The 19840-nt window shown below is 43.9% G+C and overlaps 1 protein-coding gene across 1 annotated transcript in view; it reads right to left on the bottom strand.

The window, feature by feature from the left end:
- TM6SF1 (transmembrane 6 superfamily member 1) overlaps positions 1-19840 on the bottom strand; it is a 556895-nt gene that overhangs the window by 265195 nt on the left and 271860 nt on the right. The window contains exon 4 of the mRNA XM_086958234.1: positions 9920-10023. Coding sequence (XP_086814360.1) covers positions 9920-10023 — 104 coding nt within the window. The remainder of the gene's footprint in view (positions 1-9919; positions 10024-19840) is intronic.

A 19840-nucleotide genomic window follows, 5' to 3' on the forward strand; every position in this document is an offset into this window, starting at 1 on the left:
AGGTAGGCTTTTTTGGTATCAATGGAAAGGAATAGTGCTTCTTTGGGGGACTTCTGGGTGATGTCCATGAGGTGCAAGAGCCTCTTGGTATTGTCCCCTCTACACGTATAATTTTTCAGGTCTAACCATAGCTAAAGCTTGCTGTCTACAGACGAAGAGTTTATGTTCATGTCAATGTATACTTTGTGTCTGCCCAAATTGTTTCACTACGTAAGGATGACATGGCCAGGTAAATGTACAAATTAAAGCAGATACACATGCTTTATTGATTATTAAATGTGGTGACAAAGGCAACAGGTCTCTCGTTATACACAGAAAACAAATTGATAGAACTTAGCCCTAAACCTTTTGATTGTGAAAAGCCTCATGTTTTCCTATGGGGCCCCTGCTGTTTTTTTTTTGCATTTAAGCCTGCTGGTTTGCACATTGTCAAATGGCACCTCACATATAAAAGGAGCAGACTACAGTCAAAGGGTTATCTGCCTGGAGGGATATTACTTTAAGGGATGCCAAATGAAGTCTGCTTAATTTGCTAGGTCCATGATGAAGGAAATCCAATTTGTAATTTTACCAGAAATCGTGTAAATAATTGTGATTTTGATTATAATAACTATTGACAGCTTTTGGACAAACTGAACTGGATTTCTCACATACAATAGAAAGGGGTTTTACATGTGAACCCTCTGACAAATGCAATAGGAAGACGTTTTACATTTTGAACTACAGGTTTAACTTATTGATTTTTCAAAATTTGACCAAAGGTGACATACCTCCTATTTTACATTGAATGATTTGACAAAGTTTGTACCTTAACCTTTGGTCATGTAAAGTCTCACGTTTGCTAGTAGGATCTTATAGAGCCATTACTATTTTTTTTACAAATCGATATTGTTAGTGCGCAAATTGTCATAGAGCACCTCCCAAGAAATGGGATCAAGTTACATTTTCGGGTGTAGTTGCCTCTCTGTTATATTTAAATGCTGATAAAATAGAGATTTTGGTTTGATTGCATCTCCATTAGACCTCAATTTTGCCATTCTTGGAACACTCCCAGTCCCTGCTGTTATGACTTATTACCATCAGCGTTGAACATTAGCCGAGGTGTCAACAAGATCGCTGGTACATGCTACATCCTTTTGAAGAACTTAAGAAAATGTGTCCTTGCCTATGTGTTGAAGGAAGAAAGTTGGTGAATCAGGCAGGTATCTCATCCTGTTTGGATTAGAGGGATGCAGTCTTGCTTAGTGCACCTAAATATCTCACGTGTTGCCTTAATATTGTGCAAATGCAGAAACTGTTCTGAAGTGGTTGCCTGGAGGCGCCACATTTATGCCTGGCATCAGCTAGTGGATGGAAATCATTTCCTGGCACTCCCTAACCAAGAGAGTGAACGTTCCCTGGGCAACTCTTCCACTTTTTCAGTAGTTCCTGTTTGCCTTACTGCAGACTGACCTAAATTGCCATGTGTTAGGGTATTTTCATGATGACAAAACTCTTTGCCCACACTAAACATAGGCTCTGACAGCGTGTGTGAAGGGAGAATGTGTGTGAGGGAGTGTCATAGGCAAATCACAAGTGTTCTCCCAGTGCTAACTCTAAATTCCAATGTTAAAGCATGTACAGTGAACACAGACGTCTGGTAGGACATAAGGAGTGTCCTTCAGCAAACAGACAGGGGATCTACAAGAATTATCTTGGCATTCTGTTCTATCCCTTTTAATTATACCCTGAAGGAAATGACCTTCTTTTACTTGGTGTACCCCCACATTATTGTCCCTCTGTTTTTGTTGGCTGTGCACTTTACCCCTGCTAGCCAGTAGTAAAGTGCCTGTGCTCCCCCATTTAACACAGTTGAATTGGCATAACCCTAATTGGCAAATTTAACTTGCATATAATTCCCTAGTATAGAGTACATGTTATACCCAGGGTCAGTAAGTTAAATGCCGCTAGTGGACTGCAGAACCTACTGTGCAATCCACTACAGTGCTAGTGCAAACAAGACTTCAGGCCTACCATTCTAGCCTGCCTGGAACAGTTTCAAAACTGTAATTTGATTTGTCAAAATAATTCCTCTTGACAGCTTCAAACCTTCTATTTAAATACTAAAACGTCACCCCTTAGTATGCCTTGTACCCCTTACCCACAAGCGGGTGCATATAGGTGGCATTCCCAAAACTCTTCTGTTAGACTTGGCACCATTGGCGTGAGGCTTCCTTCCACTTTTTGCTGTTGCCTCGTGTTTTTGCTGGTCTAGATGCTTTGGGCACCTTGCCACTGCTGTTCAGTACCAAAGTGCAAGTGCTCCCTATTGTAAATTGTTGGATGGATTAGTGATTCCATGATTGGTTTTTTGAGTTACTTGTCAGTCCCTAGTCCAGTGCACCATGTGCACCCAGGGCCTGTAAATCATATGCTGCTAGTGGGCTTGCAGCACTAATTGTGTCACCCACAGAAGCAGCTTGGAAGATGTGACTCAGGCCTGCCATTGTAGAGCCTGTGTGCAGTTTGGGACTGCCATGTCGACTTGACAAGTGCACCCACTTGCCAGTCCCTAAACCTTCTCTTTTCTGCAAGTTAGTCACTTCTAAGGTAGGCCCAATGTACCCCTGTGGGAAGGGTGCATTGTAAGTGAAAGGTAGGACATGCCCTGGTGTGTGTGGCAAGTCCTGATAGTGAAATACTGCCCATTTCATTTTTCACTATTGCAAGGCTATCTGTTCCCATAGGTGAAAATGGGCAGTTTGATTATAACAACTTATAAACATAACTAACCCAGAGAACAAGATAGAGAAGACAGTTTAGTATGCCTGAACTCTGTGTTTGAAAATATCACTTTTAGAAAGTAGGTATTTGCTTGCTTAACTATCCAGTTTGCCTCAGCTAGGTTTGTGTATTGCATGTTTGGCTTGTGAGTGATAGAAGCTGGGAGAAGGCTGCGGCTCCAGCAGCCTGATGAATCAGGGCTGTGCTGAATGGGACCTGGGTTGAATTTAGAGTAGGTGGAGTAGATTTCCTTTACCTGCCTGGGCCAGGTCTGCTTTCAACAATGCTATCCCCACCTCCTGCCAGGAAGCTGCACCAGTGAGAAAAGAACTGGTTTTGGTTGGGTGAAGACACTGTCTGCCTTCAGAGACCAAGGATTTGTGTGTATAAAAAGGGGTGCCCAGACCCCAGACCTTTAGATCACTTCTGGGAAATTAAGAGGAACCTTTGCCAAGGAGAAAAACTGGAGAAGCTGAAGGAGGATTACTGCCCCTGTGCTGTTTGCTGTTTGGGGATGGCCTGCAGTGGTTACTTGTTTCCAAGGAAAGGAGAAAAGGACTTTGCTGTTTGCTTGGTCATCTTGAGGAAGATCTCCAAGGGTTTGCAATTGAGCTTGCCTCCTATCTGAAGTCTCTGGGACACAAAGACTTCACCACCAGATCCCCCGAATTTCCTTGCTGAGAATTCTAACCTGCAGAGAGGTGCCTGCTGCTGTTCAGGACCTCTAGAGACTGTTTGTCGCTGGGATCTGGAAGCATGACAAAACGGTGAAGAAGCGTGTCGCATCCGCACCGAGACCCAACGCATCACCGAGCCACGGGAAAGAAGCATGAGGCACCTACACCGAGTCCCGAATCATCACTGAGAACATCGTCACAGTGCCTGCCTTGCAGCTGCAAAACTTCACGCATCGGACCGGATCGTCGCATCGCATCAAGCCACCATTTTGTCTTATCACACCGGATCGTCGCATTGCGGCGCCGTCTCGTCACATCATAACCAGAACACAGTAAGAAACTGATGCATCCCCTCCTCTGGTAAGGACATGACGCATCGCCTCCGTTGCAGTAAGGAACAGGTGCGCCGCCTCCCCAGAAGCAAGGAACTGAAGCTTCACCTTCCCTGCGACCCTTTTGTTTGTTTGTTTTGCGTGACGCATCTAAGGTACTTTGTTGGAAAAGTGTTGCATTTACAACTTGCATTGAACTGAACTATTTCTACCATTTGAGAACCTTATTGTTGATACTGTATTGTGGATTTTTGCCATTTGGTCTTGTTTAGATAAAGATTACTTATTCTTCTAAACTGGTGTGGTGTCCATTTGTAATGTTTTCACTGTGTTACTGTATGTGTTCACAAATGCTTTACACACAGAGATAAGTATGGCAGCTCGTGCCAAGCTACCAAGGGGGTGAGCATGGGCTATTTGAGGAGTGTATCCACCTTACCCTGACTAGAAGCAAGGACCCCTATTTGGACAAAGGTAGCTACCTCTCCCAACTAGAGACCCCCATTTTGAACATCTCCTCAGAACACAATTGGACCGGAGGAAGATCAAAAGAAGACTGAACAGAAGGAACCTGTTGCCTGAGACCTGAGTAGAGCCCTGAGGAAGTGGACCTGCCACTTTTTGTACACAGGATAACAAAGTGGAACCCAAGGGGCAGAAGCCTGGGAAGATTGTCACCTGATCTGCTCCATCTGAATCTGATCTAGAACCTGCTGGTGGCCTCTGCTGGAGTGAGTCCTGCCTATCAAGTGCTGTTCCTAAGGTCCTTAAACCCTTGGCTGTGTCCGGCTGAACTTCTCCTACTATCTCTGAAAATCTAGTCCTTAGAAAGCTTTTTGGCTGCAAGGACCTTCAGGAGACCAAGATAAATCTACGAAGCCAATTCAATTAAGGTGTTCTGCCCATAGCCTAAAGGTTCAGCTTTCCACCATTCTGAGCTTTTTCGCGACTGACAATCCTCTGCAGTGGGACCTCAAGGAGACACTGCCTATCATTATGGAGGCCTCTTCAGCTACACCCTACAACCTTCCCCCCCCCCGAGGAATCTGAGCTTCATAAAAGTGATTAAGTATAAACAAAGAAATCTTGAACAGGTGAAGGTGCCAAAAGTATCTGGCTGGTTTGGAGCCTTCCCCGGGCTTCACATTTCTCCTGCTCTGAAATTTTTCACACAAAAAACAACAGCTTCATCAGGACCAAGTCCAATGGAGCTCTCATTGGTTGCAGCCTGCTACTTTGCCCCAGGGAAGACTTTAAAATTCCATTTTAGAAATTAAGTTACAAGGTAAATCCTCTAACTGGGTCGAACCTGGTCCTGTATCCAACTCATGCTCCGTTATGGTCAGTCTCTAATCGCTCCTAGGTCCGGTCTACCACAACCTGCTGTCTAGAGCTAGTATTTAATGCTTTCTGGAACTATTTTTATTTAAAACTTTAAAAAAAAATCTCTTGTTCCTCTCATTAGATTTTGCAACATTGATGTCAATTAATTTATTAAAGAATACTCTTTTTTCTAATTCAGTTTGGGAATTTTATTGTGTTGTGTTTAGACTTTATTGTTGTTTTGGTACTGCATAAATGCTTTATTCATTTCACTACATTAAGCCTGTCTGCTCTTTGCCATAGCTACCAGTAGGATGAGTTCATTTTAATTGAGGGACCTTAGAGGTTTACTTTGACAAGGATTGTTTTGGTTTCTTGAGGTGGGTAGTCACCCCCCTCAAGAAACAACCAAATATCTTGCATGCCCTAAGTGTCCACATATCTATTAATCAGGATTTGAAAGTGTGGTGTCACAGGGGGCCCAAACAGCCCACTGTGAATATTCATTGGAGTTCAGAGGACGCTATCTGTGTTTGATGTTTAAGAAGAAGTTCCTACACAGGATCGAGACGGTGTTAAATCTCAAGAATATACCGGGCAATATGTACAACACCATCAACACAAATTAAATAAATATATTTCATAAAATATGCTCTTTGGAGACAGCAGCAACATATAAACCATGAAGGATTATTAAAATAGTTAAAGGAGCATTATGGAAGGCAAACATATAGGATTAGTCTCAAATCACTCAAAATGCATAATAAACCAATTATAGGGAATAAGCATGATGTGCAGAAACCAGTTGCCATGAAGGCCAGCAATATTTAGTCAAATGAATGATGCATGATCAAAATCTGCAAAATTGACTAACATCAAAATATGCAGCAAATGAATATGCTAAGAAATCTGGCAACATCCCTAGAGGCTCAAGAGAAAAGTCTGGATTACTCCCAGATTCATAATCTTTTGTAAGAAAATTCACAATAGGAAAATCCATGACATCTATCTTGAATATCTTGATGTGTTCCAAAAGTCAATTGCCAAGAAGCTTCCTCCTCATAGCCCTTTAGGATGTGCCATTGGCATCTTTCCTGAAGCAATTGTTCCTTATTGGTGTTTTTTTTCCTTCTCTCCCCTGGAACAGCAAGCTCTTAGGGAGTAGCTTGATGCTAGCTTAGCTAATGGTATGATAGTTCCTTCGAAAATCACTGCTGGAGTCCCTTTGATTTTTGTACCTAAAAAGGAAAACTCTGAACTTTGGCCTTGCTAGATTGCTGGTGTTTAAATCTAGTAACGGTCAAAGTGTGTTAGCCCTCGACTCTTCAGACATTCTTGAAGATGTTCACCAAAGTAGATTTACAAGGAGCCTCTCACCTGATCTGAATACGATCAGGTGATGAATGGAAAACACTATTCACAACACTTTTTGGGCATTGCGAGTATTGAACGTTGCCATTCAACCTTTGTAATGTCACTGCTGTTTTCCAGTTTTTTATAGATGCTATGTTCTCTGATTTGATTTTCCACACACTAGCCGTCTACTTTGATGACATCCTGTTTTTTTCGAAGGATCCTGAAGATTATTAGTTCCATCTCAAGAGAGTTCTACAGTGCTTAAGAAAGACCAAATTACTGGTCAAATCTGAAAAATGACAGTTTGGAAGAGATTCTATAGATTATTTGGGCTACGCTCTTTCCTGTTAAGGAATAACCATCTATGCTCAGAAGATCCAAGCCATTTTAGAATGGCCCATTCCTACTTCGCTAAAATATACACAAAGGTTTTTAGACCTAGCAAATTATATCACAAATTCATCAATAACTTCTCTAAGATTGTCTCATCGATTACTGATTTGCTCAAAAAGAACAAGACTTTCAACTGGAGTAAGAATGGCACTCGAGCTATCAAAAGACTTAAGGCAGAGTTCATTTGCACCCCTGTTTTGCAACACCCGGATACCTCTATGCCCTTCATTATAAGACTGATGCCTCAGACCCAATCTTGATTCAACTAGGTCAAGAAGGAGAAGAGCAAAAAAAATTCTAGCTGACATGGACAGGGTGTTCGACTCCCTGAGTTGGGTTTATCTATTTGCATTACTACGCAGACTTAACTTGGGCCCTCGTTTTCTGTCCTTTCTCATGCTCCTCTATACAGACTTAACGGCGACAGTGTGGGTGGCGGGTGCGGCCTCTTCCATCTTCCCGATCCAGAGGGGCACACAACAGAGATGTCCCCTGTCTCTGTATCTATTTGCGCTGGCTATGGAGCCATTGGCGGCATGGGTGCCATTGATGCACAGGTCCAGGGCTTCGGACCTATCTGACAGAATCACATTATACGCGGACGACGTCCTGTTTTTCCTCATGGCCTTAGACAAAATGGGTCAGCGACTCCTACAGATCATGCAGATCTTTGGAAAGACGTCGGGACTATATATGAATCCCAGCAAATCTACACTGTGGGTTCTGCGAGATCAACCAAGGATGGGCGCTTGGGCGAACACAATCCAGCTAGCTGTAGGAGGGTTGAAATACCTGGGGGTGTTCCTGTCAGATGTGCCGGCCGTCTACTGGGAGCGAAACCTGGCAACGGTGTGTGAGCGAGTCCGCGTTGACCTCAAGACCTGGACTCGTATGCCCTTGACGCTGTATAGCAGGTCAACAATTTTCAAGATGGTGGAGCTTCCTCGGCTGCTTTGCCAGCTACAGAATCACCCGTATCCGATCCAGCCCAGATGGTTCCGGCTGGTGAATTCTGTGCTGGGGCAGTTTCTGTAGGATGGGGGTAAAGTGCGCGTGGCCCTACAAACATGCTCCTATCCCCTTATTGTGGAGGACTCACGTCCTCGGACATCCTTTCATACTAGCAGGCCTCGCACCTATTTGTCCTCAATGAGTGGTGGTATGGGGATAGGAGGGATCCAGCATACGTACTGGAACGACTGCTCATGGGGTCTCATACATTACACACTATATCGTACTCTGCGCCGTTGCGCGGCAGGATGCCAATGGCCACGCGGGTGGTTTTCCTGATATGGCGGCAGGCGCTGCGTTGCATGGGTTGGCGGAATATCTTGACTGGGGAGACCCCCCTTCGGAATAATGGGCGCTTATAAGAGCTGGCGGCCCTGCAGGGCTTCCGGGGATGGGATGATATCGGTATCTCGACCCTAGGGAATGTTATGAGAGGCACGACACTCAAGACTATTCAGGACCTACAGAGGGGATTTTCTATGCCCCAGTCACAATTCTATAAGTATCACCAGTTTCCCCATGCCTTGTCCCCTAGCCTGGAATGCCTGGAATCTCTCCCTAAATTTAGTCCACTGGAGGCAAGAGTTTTTATGGAAGATTTGGAGACCAAGAAGATCTTCTGGATCTATCAATCCCTAGCTATACACTGTTCCACCACTCTTCAGAAGCTGCAGGGGGACTGGGAGATGGATGTGGGCGCGTTGGAAGAGAAGGACTGGAGGGAGACCCTGGAGGCTCCTAGGGAAGCGGGTATAGCAATGTGCCTTCGCCTCATCCAGTTTAAATATCTGCACAGGGTCTATTTTACCCGGGCTCGACTGTACCGAGCGGGCTTGACCGCCTCCCCAAAGTGTCTTAGATGTGGTCGGGGGGAGGGTACATTCATACATATTACCTGGCTTTGCCTTTCCCTGGATTGGTTTTGGAGGGGGGTGTTTTCCTGCCTATTGGAGGTCCTGGGATGGGAACTCCTGCGAACACCACGGCTAGCTTTGCTTCATGTCATGGAGGGCATAGGGTGTAATATTTACAAACGGCCCCTTATGCAACTTGGCTTCACACTGGAAAAGCGAGATATCGCCAGGGCGTGGAAGCGCCACGGACCCCTTGGGTGACCGAATGGAAAAACAGCTTCGATTTTTGTATGGGGCTGGAACAGCCAATTTTTGTGGCCAGAAGCAGCCACACAAACATTACAAAATATGGAAAAGATGGGCGGAGTACCAAGGGTTGTGGTTGGAGCCGCCAACTGCTATGGAGGCTCATTCACTAGGATGAGTCTTGATGTACACCGGGTTGTAGGGGAACAGGGTAGGGGGGGATCCAGGGAGACATGTGTTATCGTGCTAGGACTCTGTTGCTATGTATCAAGGCTGCGTCAAGGACTATGCGGATTGTGCGACTTCAGGGGCGGGGAGGAGGGAGGGGGAGTTGGGGGGGGGGGGGTTAGGTTGTATTAAGTTATGCATTTCTGTTATTTCCTTGGATGACATTTGCGAAAGTCAGTTGCTCCTGTAACAATATAAGGTATGATTCAGCAGATGACTCTGGTGTGCAGAGCTCTGCGATGTGTATGCAATTGACAACTAAAGTATGTGTTCCCAAACCAATTATAAGAGATCAAAAACAATATTTTTACCCATTGTTAAGATTTACATTGACAAAAAAGGGTTACATGTATAAAACATATCAAACAGTTTTCATAAAGTGCATGTATTACAGCCTTTCTAAAAAAACTGCTACAAAGATACATTTCTGGTAATATTAATTTTAGGTGGTCTCATTTTAATTTATCTTTCTATCTGAATGATTGTCTTAAAATGTGGACTAAACTGGCATGCTGTTGTGTGTGATTTTGAATACCCAGGTTTTAAAGTTAAGGTGTCTCTTCGGGCCAAGTTCAGCAAGTACCTGTATTCAAATTGTAGCTATCTATCCTTAGGTATAAAATGCTAGAACAGTCAATCCACTCATTCCTGTCACTAGCAGTATGTAACAAAATCACTCAATTCATTTTTAAGACAATGATGAAATGACTGTACCACACAGAAAAAAACAACTTACTCCCATGCAATTGCCGCCACCATTAGAAGGTACATAAGATAATGAGCAGATCCATCCCAATAGCAGATTAAATGTCCATAGGCAGTGTTCAGATATGGTTGACCCTAGAGAGAAATTCAAAATCAAAACAAAGCCTGACAGATGTTGACTTTCCATTATTAACAGAATTTCATTATAAATATATCAAATACACACTCTAGAATTGACTCAAAAGTCACTGCAAAAAAGATGTACCTCCAGAAGTACATTTTGCATTCACAACTCTGAAACAACAATTATGAGCTAGACATGAACCCTGAACGGTGATGTGCCCCTTTGTAAAACCCTCTGTTTTTTGGATAGCAAGAAACAAATATGGTAGTGTGGTTTGATTTCTGCTGGCATCCTTTATCTCAAAGAAGTTTGTTCAAGGAACTTTATCAATACCTTTGTATTTTTGCAGTTAGTTTAAACTAATGAAAGAACACTCTTGTTACAGAGTACTGACTAGTTTACTGGACAATGCATTTGATGAATGGTAATGTAGGACACACAAATGACAGGTTCCTTGATTCTAAAACCTTGAGTTTATTTCCAAGTACTGGTGAAGATAAAAAGAGACTCAATCTGCTGATAACATTTAACATGTATGGACATTAGTTATATTAGAGAATATATCAAAGAACACAAAGTTAAAGATCTGCTCTGAACTCAATAATATGAAATTGGATCTTAACGTAATGCTTGTTTCATAGAAAATATTGTTAGGATACATTGCTTCCAAGTAGGAACAGTTTAAATTATTAGTAATAGACAATTGCTTGGCATATGAATCCATGAACTAATGTTTGGGTCATATGATTTGGAAATGCTTGAAAACAGGATTTGACTTGGGTAATGTTTATGACAGAGTGGAATTGATTCTTTGGAAAACTTTAGTATGCTCCCCTCTTTGACTGTTTTACACACTTTCACAGATAACTGAAATTTGACATTAGGATAAAAAAGGTAGCTTTAATTGCAGCCAATACATGAATGTAGAAAACACAACACGCCACATGTGCCTGAGGAATTGAAGAAGGAATCACAGATACGCTTTTGTAATTTGGATTTCATAATGTAATGTTCTTTAATACTAATCAGATACTATTGGCTCAAAAATTAACACTGGGGCTAGTCAGTTGCTGAATTAAATAAAAATCACTCTCTCAGCCTACTCAAAGTCTCAAACAGGTGACACACAGCAAAGAAGGTAGACATTATGAAACAAACCAACCTAATTTTGCCCCTCCAATGTTTAATCGACCTTATTATGCTAGCACATCTAGAAATTACAATAATTATATACATTTTGTTCACATAACCTATGCAATGAGTCACATGACAGAAAGAAAAAGTACTGATAATAGGAGCTTGAGCAGGTGCCCCTCATTCTCATGGGAAACAGTTAAAATATTTTGAACTAAGATACAGATCAGAAACTTCTCTGCTGCGCTAACAGGAATCTAACTTTCTCGCTTACAAGTGCCAAGGTGAATACAAGGCTTACAGAGAAGGCCTGTACATGTTGGTGCATTGTAAACCCTGTTTCAAATTTTCATGGCTGATGTAAAGTAACATTTTCATGAGTATAATATTACCCCCTGGTTCACTTCTGGACTAGTCCCCTGCTATTGAACCTATGGAGATTGAGAATATCCGGGAATCACTGGGGTGGGATCAAAAAAAAGAAGAAGGAATTGTTATCTACGAATGCATTGTAGCAGGCAGGATATTTTGCAAGGCAGTGCACAGCTAATTTACCAACTGCAGCAAAGAAAACAAGGTGACCTGCCAGTGAATGAGGACCCAGTCATTCATCCTGAACTGATTCCTAATGACAGAGCAAGTACTGGGGAAAAGCAAAAATATCTTAGTATAATACTGTCCCTTGATAAGAATACTAGAACTCATTGAAAAAGACTGTTAGAGAGCACAACTGCCTTCATGATAGATAGCTGTCAACACCCCAATTCTCATTTATTTGTGTCTTGTTGTCTTGGATATACTAAAGCCTTAGAGTTTGACCCCAACAATGTCCCCCATTGCAAGGTCATGCTGAGCCCATCTTGGTTGACCAAATATTATCCTCTAATAAAATGGTGACTCCAGTCATGTCCTTTTCCTCAACTCCTTGACAGAACTGTTGCATTGAAGAATGTATGCTATGTAATGTCATGCAGATTTAAAGAGCGCACTATCACCTGGAAGGGACACTGACACTGAGCAGGTGTAAATCTATCCACCTGTGGGACCTGAGGAGGCTACTAGAAAAGACAGGTCTTCAGCTTCTTGCGGAATTGAATTCAAAACATGAGGATGAGGCTTTTATGTGCAGCTGGAGGTTGTACCACACTTTAGAAGTGATGTAGGAGAAGGCTTCACTGTTGGATCTGTTTTTCCGTATGCGTGGGATTTGTGCAAGTAGGAATCCTGATGAGTGGAGGTGTCTGAAAGGTATGTGAAGGCAGATGCAATTGTTGAGGTATGCTGGACCAGTGTTATGTAGTGCCGTGAAAGTGGGGATAAGAAGTTTGAATTCTATGTCAGGACAGGAGACGAGGATTATGATATTCTTTCTCACTTTATTGAATAGCAGCCTTTCAAAGTATAACACAATAAACTATCATTCCCATGAAACCCTAGGAATGGTAAGAGAAACAACAATAGAGTTCAACATGTATATTGTCCTTTCCGCTTTCCACCAATCAGGGGGCTCCAGCTGGGCCATAGTCCCTTGTCACTGGCCCTTCCTCCTCTTTCTTCGCTGCTCACAGCCTGAGATAAGTGCATATTGTTCATCCGCATGTTTGTGGTATCTGCTTGAGTACAGTTTATTTTATCTGAACGTTGATAAACTGAGTTTATTTGAACTGAGTGTTGACGCGATATGAACGTGTGTTCTGACTGAAGTTTATTGCTACTCATGCCTCAGGTCACATGCGGCGCTCGTGCTTTGTTTTTTGGGTATTTAGTATTTTGTCTTTAATTCTGGGGACCACTCTTTGATGCTGTGTTAATTCCTGTAGCCTCACGCTTGGAGGCCCGACCCGGACTCCGGCTGCGGGAGCGTGCTCTGCTCCTTCGCGTCCGCATTCGGGGCAGGCTCAGTGTTGCCGTCCTCCTGCCGCCAGATGGCACCTAATTGGTGCTGCTCGGCTGCGGCGCGTGCTCCGCATTCCGCGCATACTGTGCATTTCTGCAAACGGAACTGCAGTGCAGCGGGGAACCTTGTCGGTTTGGAGAGCTTACACCCGCATGTGCGACTCTGTACTGCCTAGTGGCAGAATTTGAACATACGCCCCTTCGGGAGTCAGTATTTGAACGCTCAGTCAGTTTCATGCCCGTTTAGAGCGCTCGTAATTCTCCCACGTGGGAGTCACTAGTGTGCAGGCTCTGTCCTGCTGGGACCATCTCCCAGACCTTTTGCCCTCATAATCTTTGCCCAGGGCAGGAGGGTCCCAGGCTACGGCCCACTAAAAAGTGAGGCATGCGCCCAGTGTATTAAGGCTGACACCCAGCCCCCCACATAAGACATACTCCTTTCAGGCTAACTAGTCCTGCTAGCTGTAGGTGTTATACCCCCAAGCTAGGTGTATCTCCCACATGGAGCCCTATTTAAGCAGGCATTTTTGGCCAGCACGGTTCCCCAATCACTTACCTCAGACCCCACAGATGGGGATCTCAGGGACACAGACGATAACGCAGGCCCCTCCCATGCCTGGTTCCCCGCATCACAACACATGCCCCCCACCGGCTCAGGCCGACCAGGGTCTATGTGGAGACATGCTGGACCCAGATGAGATCCTTCACCCGATGGCTTCAGAATGGGCTCTCTTGGACAAGGTTGAGCAATATGTGGCTAGCCGCATTCGGAAGCCCCTCGAGAAGGATGCCCGCAATTGCCTCAGGGCGGAGTGTCACCACCCATCCTTGAAGGTCAAGGTAGCCCTGACACCTGATATCGACCATCGAATGGCTAGGTTCTCACAGAAGTTTGTTAAGGACCCTATGAAAGAGATCAATAGGTCCTGGCGGGCTTGCCAGGACAAGCTGTGGACACCCTGGGCCCCTTCACCAAGATTTTAGACATGGCGGAGAAGGCGAAGGCTTCGGGATACCTCATCTCCCCAGATACCCTGTCCTCATGGGTGCAATGCGCTGTGGTTTTCTTGGGCAAAGTCAATTGCGCCCTGTCTACTGAACAGGTCCTTGTTGATCAAGGTGGACCCTAAGCTTGGAGATCTGGCGGACGCGGCTGCCTGTGGCACAGGGCGGCCTGTTTGGGGAACCCTTTATTAAAGAGCTGGGAACGTTCATGAACCCCTTTACCTCACTGGATAAGGCCCAGTCCACTATTAAAAAGGTATTTCACTTCACTCCCGGGTTTTCAGCAGGGCCGGTCGAGGAAGGGGCTGCTCGACCGGCCGCCCTAACCAATATGCACCCAGAGGACAAGGCTCCCACCAAGGCCAATACGAGGACCAGGCAAGATTTGGGAACTTCTATCCCACCAGAAGATGCCGTGGTCGGCACAGAGGGGCCTAGAGGGGCCAGAGGCGCCGGCACCCCCAACACCCCGGTGATGGTCATACTGTCTTTTCTTCTAAAAGTTGGGGGCCTGCTGGCAAATTTTTTCCAGGCCTGGACTTCCAACAAAGGGCACGATTCAAGGTTTCCGGACAGAGTTCTATGGGAATCCCATCCTGCCCGTAGCACCACTACACATCTGCTTTTCCAAGGGTGACTCAGCCTTAGTTTCCCAGCAAAGGGAGTGATCTCCCGAACCCTTCCTCACCCCAGGGGGTTTATCAGCAATGTCTTCCTAGTAGACAAGGTGGACGGGGGTCAGCGCCCGGTCATCAATTTGCGCAAATCCAACAAATGGCTGAATTATCGTCACTTCAAAATGGAGGGTATCCACCTCCTCCGGGATAGCCTGAGACCACAGGATCCGGCGGGCTCACGCGAAGCCTCATATCTCTCTGACAGGAAGCTCGCATTGTGATGCTCCTGTCCTCGTTGATCCAAACCATCTTTCCAGGGCTGTTGCATTACCGGGCCCTTCAGTGCATGAAGGCCCTCCACCTGATCAGGGGTCTCTTATACTCGCAGAAGGTGGAATTGACAGGAGAGGCCAGGGAAGAACTCACGTGGTGGCTTGCCAACATGGAGTCTTGGAACGGTCAAGCAATCTTAGGTTCCGCACCAGATATTGCCATAGAGTCCAGCGCCAGCAGGCTAGGCTGGGGAGCGAGATGTGGCAATTTCACCACATGAGGTGTGTAGTCACCTCTAGAACAACGGTTGCATATAAATTGTTTGGAGCTTCTGGCAGGCTCCTTTGCGATCCAGTGCTGGACCAGGGACTCAATAAAATCCGCGGCCTCCTTAAGATGGACAATGTGTCAGCGGTATGATACTTAAACCACCTGGGAGGCACGCATTCGAAAGCACTCTCCAACCTGGCTGCCAACATTTGGCAATATTGCCTGGTCCGTCAGATCTCGGTCTCAGCGGAGTACTTACCCAGTAAGGACAATCAAGAAGCAGATTTCCAGTCATGTCACTTCCACGATATGAGCCTGTGGAAGCTGTACAAGGGTGTCTTTGCAGATAATTTAACTTGGGCTCGTTAATATATAAAACTAAGTTTTACTCGTTTTCAGGGGACATTTTAATTTAGTATATTTCGTTTTGCTGTCTTTCAGCTTAGACCGCTGGCGGTTTCTGTCTCATTGTGGTTGGGATTACGAAGTAACCCGTGACGTTGCATATATTTAAAATTGACGTCTGGAAACTTACAAAACGGCATGCCTAAGGTAATAGAGGCTAATTGTATATGCTTGCAAACCTCTTTTGAATTGTTTAAAAAGTACCGTGGTGGGCGGAGAAGAGTATAGCTATCACCTGCTCAATGACAGACTTGCTGTGTATGTTTGTAGCCTTTATGGCTTACATCTACGTTTTGTAGATTAGCAATAATAGGAGCTATGCTCTATTTTACAGATTTCTGCTGATGCTTAGACAAGATACGAAGTAGGAACGATATAGCAGGAAAGGTGTGTTTTCTACCTATACGTTCTTCTTATGCGGAATCATTGGTGTTCTGGCGGTTAGATCAGAACTGGATTAGACATTTTTTTTATACTTTCTGCTGATCAGTTACTACAAGAGATGTTCTTTATTACAGATTTGGGCTGTTGTGATATAGTACAACCACCATACCTGACGAGCTATCGTATGGTAGGAATAGTATCACGACACCATCTCCATTAGAAAAGGTGTGTTCTCTATACAAATGCTATGTTGGTGCTTAACATATGTTGTTTCGGTGTTAGTACTAGTAGCAGGTATTTAAGCTAAATCTTTGTTGTGTTAAATAGACAAGATACAATATGCGTTCTCTGAGGGCTGCTGTTTGTTTCAATGACTATGACAAAAAAAGAGAATTCATTTCACACTTCGAAAGAAAGCACAGTGAATTATTAATTCATGCTAAGATAAGTGATAGAGTGGTGTGAAGATGTCGTATACTTACCAATTTTTATGTATTGGCTTATGGTAGAACAGCATTTTGCTATTCTCTTTCCATGCAGAATACTAGTCAATGATACCGCAGTGAAAATCTGGGCCTTTGGAGGTTTATTCAGACCCCATTGAATGCGTCTCTAATTGGGGATGCGAGTTATTAGAGTATTAACATCTGTCTCTATATAAGTCATTAACTATTCCAATAGTGTTTTCTTATCAGACCACTTGCATGATGTGCACAATCTCTGATATTGTTTTAAATAACATGAACTAAAAATAAAATAGGAACTGAAATAGTCTTAGTCGTTTATAACAATGTCCAGTATGGCAAAAGTAATAAAAATGTGTACAGCATCAAAAGATGGGATTTTTACCTCTGAATAAAAATGATCCAGAATGCACAGTAGTACAGGGCAGCCCTATATTTACAGTACCTGTGGCAGTTCGTGAAGGTATGTGTACCTCACCCCTATGACTTATTACAACCTATGATAGCTGGCATTAGGTTTTATCAATGAGATGTTTAACGATGTTGGCAAAGAAGTAGATCAATAATCAAACCATTATGAGCGAGTGTGTGATGAATTCCTTAAGGTTATCTTTGGTAAATAAAGCTTTGAGCACTGAGGTTATGCAAAAGTAAAAAAAAAAAAAAATATGTGTAATACTGTATATGTGTTTGATGTATCTTTTATTGTTTTTTGCATTGCAGATTTTATGTGTTTATGTGGGACTCAAATATTTTTCCTGAAGAAGGTGCTGGCTTTCTAAACATTGGCCCACCGAAACGCGTCGATGCTCAGTTACGTTAAAGTACGCTAAGTCTGTGAAGTAACTGCTCTGATTACGAAAATGACATATGGGTTAGAGTATGATTACTATATGACTATTGTATTTTTATCGCTTTAATAGGAATTATTTTTCCTTGTTTGTGTTTCTCACTTTCTGTATATGTACTTGTATTTTTATTGTGTATATTTGTATATTATCACATATACTATTATTGTATATTTTTTATTGACTGTACCAATGCTTTAGCATATTGGTTTTTAACATTTGCTTGAATAAACTGTATGCTTTTAATTTTACTTTTACATTTCCTCTTTGTTCATCTTCTAATTTAGGACTGTGAGTGTGAATGTGTTGAAAATCTAATTCCACCCAAAGGGAAATCCCTGTCTTGACATTAGTCTTTGCAGACCTCCAATACAAATGGGGTCCTTTCTTGGTGGACCTCTTCGCCTCCCGCCTGGACCACCAATTACAAAGGTTTTTCAGTTGGAGGCCATATGCCCTGGCGGAGAGCACAGATGCATTCCTTCAGAACTGGAAGGAGGAACAAGGCTATGCCTTTCCACTGTTTGCAATGATTACCAGGGCCTCGCCCCAGGTTCGTCGACAAACGGCAGAGGTGGTGATGATCACCCCGATTTGGAGATCGCAAGTCTGGTTTCCGGTTCTTCTGGAAATTTCTGGGGATTCTCCAATCCCACTCCCCATGTTCCCAGCTCTCCCTCTAAATCCGTCTCACCAGCCTCACCCGCTCATCTTGCAAGGGTCTCTAGTCCTTATGGCTTGGCTGATTACAGGGGACAATGGTCGGTAGCGTGCCCTTCGGGAGCTGCTGAGAAGTTAATGTCCAAGGCCTGGGAGGACACTACTGTTAAAGATACAAATTCACATGGAGAAGGTGGTATTATTGGTTTTTGCGATGGGATCTCGATCCCATGGCAACAGATGTAACCCACATTTTGAATTCTTTGGCTTCCTTGGCCGAGGAGGGTTTGGCATACAGGTCCATCAATATGTTCATATCCGCCATATCGGCTGGTCAAGGGGCTATGATCCAACTGAAGCCCCGTGATTGGTGGAAAGTGGAAAGGACAATCTAGCTGTTGAACTTTATTGTTGTTTCTCAGAACATTCCCAGGGTGTTGGACTTGGCCCTTTTTGCGGGTCATCCCTGAACTTTTTGCCTTCCTCCTAGTCTTTTTTCTGACATGGTGTTGGTGGTTTTAGGACTTTGGGCAACTTAGCACTCATGTCAAGTGTAAAGTGTGTGTGCTCTCTGTGGTAAACAAGGTAAGATTGGTCTACACCTGTTAGGCGTATTTAATTTACACATCAGTCCCCAGTAATGTGGTATCTAATATACCCGGGGCCAGTAAATTAAATGCTACTAGTGGGCTTGCAGCGCTGATTGTGCCACCCACCAAAGTAGCTTTTCAAACCTGTCTCAGGCCTCTGCCATTGCAGGGCCTGTGTGCGCAGTGTTATTGTCGCTGTGACGTGGCACCTGAAGTGTGTTCCACGTCCATGACCCCCCTTTTACTGCATGTCAGTCACCCCTAAGGTAGGCCTTAGCTAGCCCTATGGGCAGGGTGCGTTTGAAGTAAAGGACATGTACCTTAAGTGGGAGACATGTCCTAGTAGTGATAAACAGCCATTGTGGTTTTGCACAGCTCTGAGGCAGCCCACTGATAGGAATGCATTGGGGATTCCCTGATAAGTGTTTCAGTGGTAATTCCTGATATGAGAGGAGCAGCGTTGTCAAGTTTGGCATGTTTTAAATAGTGATGATGAATGCTACGTAATGGAGTTATGATCACTATTTTAGAAATTCCACTTTTAGATGTTGGCATTCCTGTGTGCTATGTGTCACCACATCTAATATTCAAAAATATTGTTGAATATTAGATGCAGCGTTCTTCATTTTTCTAACATTTTATGTCAAACGTGGCGTTGTTCTCTTTGAGAAAAAAAGACTAAAAAAGAATGTAGCTTTCAAACAAATAAAGATTATTAAGTAATCATGGTACATATTGACTAGCAGCTTTTGTGCCTTTTGAAGTAATTCGATTAGTGATCAGTATTGGTATCTTTGGTTGTTTTTGTAGTTTGTGAATGGGGAGCAGTAGAGCTTCTGCAGGTGTAGTGTGATGTGAGTGCAGTGTGGGAGATTGAGAGTGATTCTGGCAGCTGAGTTATGGTCTGCAGCCTTCTGGTGAGTTCATTTGTTAATCCCGGGTATAGAGAGTGTTACCGTAGTTCAGCTTACTTGAGAACAGGGAATTGATGTTTTCCAGGCGCTGATTGGGAGCCATATGAAAATCTTCCACTGCATCTTCAGGGTATAAAAGGATGAGGAGGTGACTGCATTGACTTGGGAGTCCTGGGTTGTGTATTCCTTGTCTGGGTTTGTGAGTGACAGGGCGGGGGTTTCGGGGGACAGGCTGTGGAAGCCCGGTGGTGAATAGCGAGAGACCTGCATCTAGATGGGATGGAGGAGTTGCACCTAGGACCTTAATAGGGGTGGGCCTTCCCTCTACAATGCTGGCTCCACCCCCTGTAGCTTGTCTGATGTTACTG

The sequence above is a fragment of the Lissotriton vulgaris genome, chromosome 2_1 (assembly GCF_964263255.1).
Source record: "Lissotriton vulgaris chromosome 2_1, aLisVul1.2, whole genome shotgun sequence".
NCBI lineage: Eukaryota > Metazoa > Chordata > Amphibia > Caudata > Salamandridae > Lissotriton > Lissotriton vulgaris.